At 34.2% G+C, this 8,160-nt stretch overlaps 1 protein-coding gene across 1 annotated transcript; it reads left to right on the top strand.

The window, feature by feature from the left end:
* Positions 1 to 250: 250 nt before the first annotated feature.
* On the top strand, positions 251 to 7,432 carry LOC134282971 (vascular endothelial growth factor C-like; the record flags this gene model as incomplete). Its single annotated transcript, XM_062765402.1, has 6 exons — positions 251 to 344; positions 437 to 481; positions 1,030 to 1,217; positions 2,192 to 2,302; positions 4,411 to 4,604; positions 6,736 to 7,432. Coding segments are annotated over 6 exons (951 nt in total), but the record flags the coding sequence as incomplete, so codon positions are not given.
* Positions 7,433 to 8,160: the final 728 nt, after the last annotated feature.

Raw genomic sequence — 8,160 nt, 5'->3', positions numbered from 1 at the left:
GTACTACAATACTAAAGCATAAGGCTTGGGACTGTGAATAATTTCTTATGTATATAAGAAATATTAGAGGGGTTCAGACATAATATAGGCATTGAAAATGGGGCTTAAACCTGAAACTTTTTGTTGCCCCCCCCCCTCCACACACACACTTTCAATTCCTGCGACACCTATGGTCTGGGTCTTGGAAGGGTTTTCCCTTTATCTTCAGAAGTTTTTTTTATTACTTGTCCTACAAACAGCTTGAATTTCATTGCAGCCAGACTATAACCTTTTAAAGAACATTACAAGAACTCAAGATTTCGCTCAATTCATTAGGAAAGATGGACGTCCGTTAAATTTTACAGGTAATATGACAGCCAATATTGAATAAGAAAAATTCAAACTCGTGCCTAATAAATGATTAAGTATTTCAGATGTATATTCATTTTAATTACAGAGCTTTTCAACTCAGATGCAAACAAACAGCTTGTTGGTGGTACAGGTAGGAGTCCAATTTACTTCTTATAATAAAAAGCAATATCCATCCACTTTTTCTGAAAACCGTGAACGATTAAAATTGAAAAAGGTATAAAACAGACTCAAGGATATGACAAGGAGCACACGGCGGGTGTAACCGTTGGGTAGGGGATGCTCACTCCTCCATGGCACCTGATCCCACCTCTGATGTTTTCGAAGTCCGTCACTGCTCTGCTCCTATTTTATAATGTTTAAAGAACTTTGGAGCTCGATCGAATACTGTTATAGTTATCTCCACATATTCCATGACTGATATTTCCAGCCACGCCCCCCAACTCTTTCAGAGGTGAAATAATTCTGATAGGGTAGAAAGGTTGGGGGCATACAATTCGTCAAAATAAATGACGCAAAAATCAAATGTTATTTACAATGCTACAAATAATTTTTAAACTCTGTAAATTGGAAGTTTGTTCTTATCAAAATCCTGTTCTATACAATATACATATACAAAGTAAAATTATTGGACTTCGTTAATTACAGCTTTGTTTTATGTTTATATATTTTTTGTTACAGTTTCTTTCGATAATCTTGCTCAGTATGACTACTGCTCACCTAGATACCAGACGGTGGTTATACCACGTGATACCGACCCATCTATTACGTACTTCCCTCCCTGTACAAGGGTGCTGCGCTGTGGCGGATGTGCCCCTGCAGAGGTCCTGTCCTGTGAACCCAGACAAACCAGCATCAAACAAGTTGTGGTAAAGAAGTTTCTGTCACTTCAAAATGTAGGCTACTGCATGTGAATATTATGTGAATACTATGGACAGCCAAACCTTTTTTTGTAGAAAGACCTTGCTCTTTCTATTTGAAAATACTTAAATAAGTATATCGGTATCTAAGGCCAGGTATCTTGTATATCATGCAGTTAACTGGTAAATGTACTACATGCATTTACTTGGCAGTGTTTAGTTCAGATCAAGTAATCCATAACGAGCAATGCATATAATATATATCATATTCATTGATTATGAAATTTAAAACTGGTGGGTTCATTTTTGTAAATTTGGTTTCGTTTGGCGTGACATAGTTAAGGCATAAATCAAGTCCCAACTGCTATTTTTCTCTTCCTCTCTCTTGTTATAAGTACAAATCAATAGAGCTACAATCTCAACAGAGACTTCTGGTTGTATTTAGGATGCAATGTGTAATGAAGTTTCGTACATAATATGTACTAGTATGTGCTTAAAAGTACAGATCCTCAAGGAACCACGTCATCTAATTCTTCCTATGTATAATGTAGATCATAGAAAGTGCATATCTTATACATTCCAGAATGGTCGTATGCGTCCCCAGTGGTGGTAATATCTGTGCAATCATTGGTCATCGTTAGGGCTACACAGTCACCTTTATAGATGTTAGAATGAACACATCTAATTTTCTAACGTGTACATGTTTGTGTATTAATAAAATGACCACTGGTAGTATGTATCCTTATAGGTGCAATATAATAATTCCACCGTACACAATTTTAATTGTTTTAAACGTCTTGAATCAGTTGAATGTATTTTTGCATGCCTGCACATGTGGCGCAACTATTCTTTTGAAAAAAAGATTTGAGCCATCAGTAGACCTAAAAGAAATTTCCAAAGCACGCCATCCACCTATTTAACGAAAAAAGAATATTTTTAATGAAATGATAATTAAAATTTACTGCATGTATGAATACTTGTAGGTTGTAAGATCGAGAATTCCATACCCTGGATCACCGGACACCGTGTTCGAAGCTCTCGAACCTAAAGATATCGTCCAACACGATTCCTGCGAACCCCACACTCTAAAAAAAGTTTTACTATTAATTTTCAAAATAAGTATTTGCATTTAGAAAAACAATAAACATTAAGTAATACAATTAGTCAGAATAGTAAGTAAAAGGCAATCCTGCTTAGTAACTGCAATAATAAATAGTAAATACCAATAAAACAATTACTTGTCAATTCTTTTACTATTTATTATTATAATTACTGAAATAAGTATTAAAATAAGTATTAAGACTACTTATTTATATACTCAATTTATTACTCATTTCTAGTGATCAAATTTATATTTTTATTTTATAATTTTCTTAAATTAAGTAATTGGAATACTTATACAAGTTTGAACCATTTACTTATTTCATATACATGTGGGATTGAAACAAGTAATTCATTTACTCATAAAAGTATAAACCATTTACTTATTTCATGTACATGGGATTGAAACAAGTAACTACTCATGTTTAGTAAATCCTTATTACTTCATTAAGAGATAATATGCTTTCTTTTTACTAGGTTTTATGAATTATTACTAAGTAATTGTAAATCTGAAATTAATAATTTAATTATTAAAATCAAGAATATTATTACTTCAAGAGAATGCCAAGTAAATGAAATATTTATCGTATTTACTAAAATCGACATTATTTCTTTGTAACTGTTTTATTATATTAAGCAATAAAACATTTAATTCCAATATCAAACGCCTTCTAAATAGAATAAGTTGTATATTTTTAAAGACCATTAAAAAATGGTTGATAGTTTCAAGTACTTAATACAACATTTTAGTTAGTATAACTTTTTTTTGACATGAAGAAATATTTAGAAGAAATATAACTCCTCCTCACAGACAATTAATATGGAAGCCATTAAGAATTCAGTCCTGATAGTAATTAGACTACCATTTTTAAGTAATTATTTGTATTGCAACTGCTCTGAATTCTCCTTGATTCAGTAAATAAATTATTGTTTTAAGTAAATCAATTGAATACAATTTAAACAAGATGTGCTTGTGAAATACTGACCCCCCCCCCCCCATATGGCAACACAGCAAAGGTTTAACTTTTCTTATATACAAATTCAATATATTGGTATTTCTTGATCTCTCAAAGGTCAAGGTCAAATGGTCAATGTTATTGGTATCTAATGAAAGGTCCTGCCATAAAAGATTCATATCTGAAATAAGAAAGCACTATCCCCAACCCTTCAGAAGTTATGGTGAAGTTTACTAACTTTGAAATGTAGATCAAACTCCAATGTCAAGGACAAAGGGTAAGATTTGATGGTACCCAAAGAAAGGTCTTGTCACAAGGATGAAATATGTAAAGTATGAATGCACTAAATCCAACCTTTGTAAAGTTAAAGTCAAGGTCTGCTTTTTAAAAGTGGGTCAAACTCCAAGGTTAATGTCAAAGGATCAAAGTTCTTGGTATCTAATGAATGGTCTTCTCACAGGAATTATATCTACTGGGGTATATAAGTATGAAAGCCCTATCCCTTATCGTTCAAAAGTAATGGCCAAGGTTAACAGTTTTTTTCACAAGGATTGAAATCTCCAAGGTCAAGGGCAAATGGCCTAAACGCCAAAGCCCCAAGAAACTCCCTGCATAAGATCATCAACTGCATTATAATTGCTCAATTTATTTTATGCATAAAATCATAAAGCTGCACATACTTAACATTACGGCAGGAAATATATGTATAAAGCACTTGACGTTTTCGGGACATGCATCCTAATATTCCTTACGACAAAAGAATAAAGTTGATGCATGTACCGGTAAACACGGTATATATTAATTTATTTATAATTACAAACTTATTTGCATAATTTATCATTGCAGAATTCCTCAGAAACTTAAAATTAGACAATGCTTAAGTAATTGACATGTATAAGTAACTCTTTTAATTATATTTAGTAAGTGTTAATTACTTATCTAAACAAAATTCAGTAAAGAGGAAATACAAAGTAAATCAATTCTTTAAAATACAAAAATCAAGTAAAACATTTCAATCTAGTAATTTACATATGTTTCAGTAATTGATTTAAATTTTTAAGTAAAGGCTTAGTAATTATCTATTACTTATCTTTGTTATTTCAAGTAAAAAATGACTACTAAGTAAAACTTTTTTAAGAGTGCAGTGTAAGGTGAAGCCGGAGCACTGCAATCCCGTGACGCAGGCCTACGTCTCGCGAGACTGCAGCTGTATCTGCCGCAATAGAAGGACCTGTCCCACGGACCTTCACGTGTGGGACGAGGACACGTGCACCTGCAAATGTGCCCAGAAAAACGACAATTGCCCAGGCTTCTCTCGGTTTAGCGAGGATACGTGCAGGTATTATGAATTTGATATCTTTTTTTTTAACCAAAGAGTGATTCTTTTAATATCTGTGTCAAGTGTATTTATTATCTTTTTAAAATTAATTATCCAATTTTCTGTTAAAAATAACTTCTTCCAAGAGGGATTGCGTGTGCTGAATTCTTACCATACTTTAATCATACCTCAAATGAATTTACAATTTAGTTCTTCCCTTGCCATTTCCATTAAACCCTTATTCTTTTATTATAATTACGAATTAGTTCACTTGGGCTAAATGGCACATTAATAAAATCAGTTCCTACATTGTATCTTATGAATATCATGATTAGATCCCATTATATAGGAATTACTAAGGGCTAGCTTCATCAGTGATTCCAGACGACTTTGATTTATTTGGAAAGAATTGTATTGTCTGATTCTTGTAAGGTAATTTCGGAGCGCTCTTAGATTGTATGATGTATTGTTTTGAATCAATTCCTGTGGATATTTAGCAGAGTTCACCTAATGGTCAGTATATGTATCGATACATTTTTCATCACGCCATTTTGTGAAATATTAACGAATAATAGAACTCACCCGGTTAAACGAGTCGATGCACTATGCGATATATGGGACTTAGAGAATTGTGCTAATGCAACCAATTAAATTTACATATGTATGAAAGTTATATGAATGCAAAGAGTCATTTCCCCACAGACTGTTGCATAACGTAGATACTGTTCTATCTCTCTGAATCGCGCTAGATGTCTTATGATTTCCCTTTCTTTATAAAATGTTCATTCTGAAAGACACGTTAAATGTCAAAGGATGCGAGTGATCCACATGGTTGCACTATATTTGTCCCTTCTTCAAGTTAATCTTTTTTAAAAAGTAGCAGAAAGCTCCACTCACAAAAGAACATGAATCAAGCTTAATTTTGAATTTCTGACATAGATGTAAATTCTCATAGTTAACAGTCTACTCGCGAAATCACGTTTTTGCGATTTGATGATCACGAGTCATTTAGCGTTATTGCAAGCTGTATAACTTAATTGTATTCGCGTATCTTCAAAGCCACAGATTCATGAGATTATATATCATGTATATTAAGGGGTTGCATGGGACTAGCTCGTAAAAAAAAAAATTCATTTGGTGTTTTACAGGCTGACTGCAGTGATTTCTTTTGGGAAAATCCAAATTTTGATTATTTCTTCATTTAATGTTAATTAAAAGCTTTGGGCGACAAGGAACTAGCTGTTAGTCGTATATTGAGGTGTCATCAATTATAGCTTATTTCTTAATTTCTATTGATGTTTTGTTCTCAAATCATGAATTAAAGACTAAAACTGCATGATTGGTGATTTTAAAAAATAGAGGAGTAAACCCGTAAAATATCGAAAAAAGTTTCATCTACGACCACATAATGAACTCTGGACCCCCTGACGCAGTGAGGATGGTATTCGCACGGCCAGCTAAGAAATTTACGGTACCAGCAATGCCAAACTTTGGAAGATCATTTTGTTTTTTAAACAAAAGATGGTTATGACAGGAGGGTGTATATAATAATTTTAATACATGGTCATTGATGGTCATCGATGGTCATTGAATCGTTGTTTAACGTCCATTGCGACTCATAATCATGACGGACTAAAAGACGGCACCAAGTTGGATTCTTAGAGCCATTTATCAATGAGGGTTCTGATGCACATACCGTAGAGGGGTGTTTTTTTTCTAGGTAATGCATCCGAAAGAGTAATGGCTTCATTTCTTTTGTATTGCTTAAATTGTAGAGGGAACAGTCACTATGAACCGTCTTTAATAGGTCTCATGTGTCACTGGGAACGAGAATTGAATCAGGTCTTATCTTTCCGATCAAAAAGCGATGTCTTACATGTACCACTAATCTGTTGATAAAACGTCGTTAAGATATTTTTTTTTCTTTTGAGTGCTTCCCATAGATGAAATCTCGAAGTTTCAGGGGGTTTTCTATGCCAATTTATGGCATGTCTTGTATTCGTTCGGATTACTCAAAAAGAGTGAAAGGACCACATTAATTAAAAGCATTATTGCAAAAAGTGATGTTTTTCGGTTCATTGTTGAGTGACTCAAACTTTTGAAGCAAAAGCACACCATTTTTCTATACAAGTTTACATTTTCTTCTTTACAGATGTGAGCTTCGTCATGGAGTGTCTGGGATGACAGACGAGGAGATCCGAAATCTGTTACAGCTGGCTGCTCAGGTTACAACCACCACCACCCCCGCCCCTACCACTCCTGCTCCCAATCTACCACCACTCATCCTGAGGCTCCCTAACTCCCCATGTCAACCCGCCTATCCGTGTCCGATCGGTACCTCCCCGAAGATTTCACCCGTAAACGGACGCTGTCAGTGCATGCTCCCTCAGTTTCGGCTGCCTCCTCTGAGACGCAGACGACAAATAAAATTCAAGCAACGCCTTCTGAGAAATCGTGCAGGCCTACTTTAGAAAGCTTTATATTATCTTTATACAAATTGTGACATACATGACAAGATGGGCATCAAAATGGTCTATAACATTGTCCATACTCCATATAAGTGAATGCAAATATACGGGAATATAAGTCGTGCTTGTAAAGTTAAAAACTTTGTACATGTACAATAATTTTACTTGTACATGTGTATACAATTTATATTTATTGTGGTAAGGCATAATATATCGAGAGTATGAAATGTATCATGCAGAGTCAATAAGTCTGTCAAAAAATGGTCATCTCTTTTCTTCTTCTTTTTTTTTTTTTTGGAAATATTCACATTTTAATTAAAAGTATTTCTTCTTATTTGTAAGATTAAACAATGTAATAAAATCATTTTATAAAATAAATAACGACTTTCCTTTATGCGCCTTCATTATGCATAGCATAGGCGTCGGAACAACCCATTTATTTGCAAAGATAGACATAATATAGGCTTTGAAAACTGGGGTTAAACTTTTTTTGGTTGGTTTAGCCCCCCCCCCCCCCACTTTCAATTTGCTTCCGATGCCTATGCATAGAGTGTTTTTATACCCAGCAAACAAAGTTTGGGGGTATTTAGGTCGAATCACCTCAATTACCTGTCTGTCTGTGCAAAAGTGTCCGGTCTATATATCTTTTTACGGAGGAACATTAGAATTTACTACTTCACTCAAAGATTGTTCATGAACTGAGGGTGCGTCATGACCTGACCTTAACCCAAGGTCATTTGGGTAAGTTCAAGGTTACTAAAAGAAACAGTTCATAATTCGTGTCCAGTTCATATCTTTCTTATGGATAAACTTTAAGTTCCTATTTTACACAATGATTGCTTATGACCTGCATGATGGTGTGTCATAACCTTTACTCAAGGTCATTTGGGCAAGTTAAAGGTCATTGAAAGAAAAAAAAACATTTCGTTCCCGTCCATATCTTTATTATGGATGATCTTGGTGAGTTCCTATTTTAGACAAAGATTGCTTATGACCTAAGGGTGTATCGTAACCCTTAACCAATGTCATGAGGGCAAGTTCAAGGTCACTGAAAGAAAAGAACATGATATTTGCGTCCGGTGCATAGTTTAAGTATTGATTTTTTTTAT

The sequence above is a fragment of the Saccostrea cucullata genome, unplaced genomic scaffold (assembly GCF_032062105.1).
Source record: "Saccostrea cucullata isolate Sc308-1 unplaced genomic scaffold, CSIRO_AGI_Scuc_v1 ctg1856, whole genome shotgun sequence".
Lineage (NCBI taxonomy): Eukaryota > Metazoa > Mollusca > Bivalvia > Ostreida > Ostreidae > Saccostrea > Saccostrea cuccullata.
The sequence above is the reverse complement of the archived record's forward strand: the minus strand, read 5'-3'. Positions and strand labels throughout refer to the sequence as shown.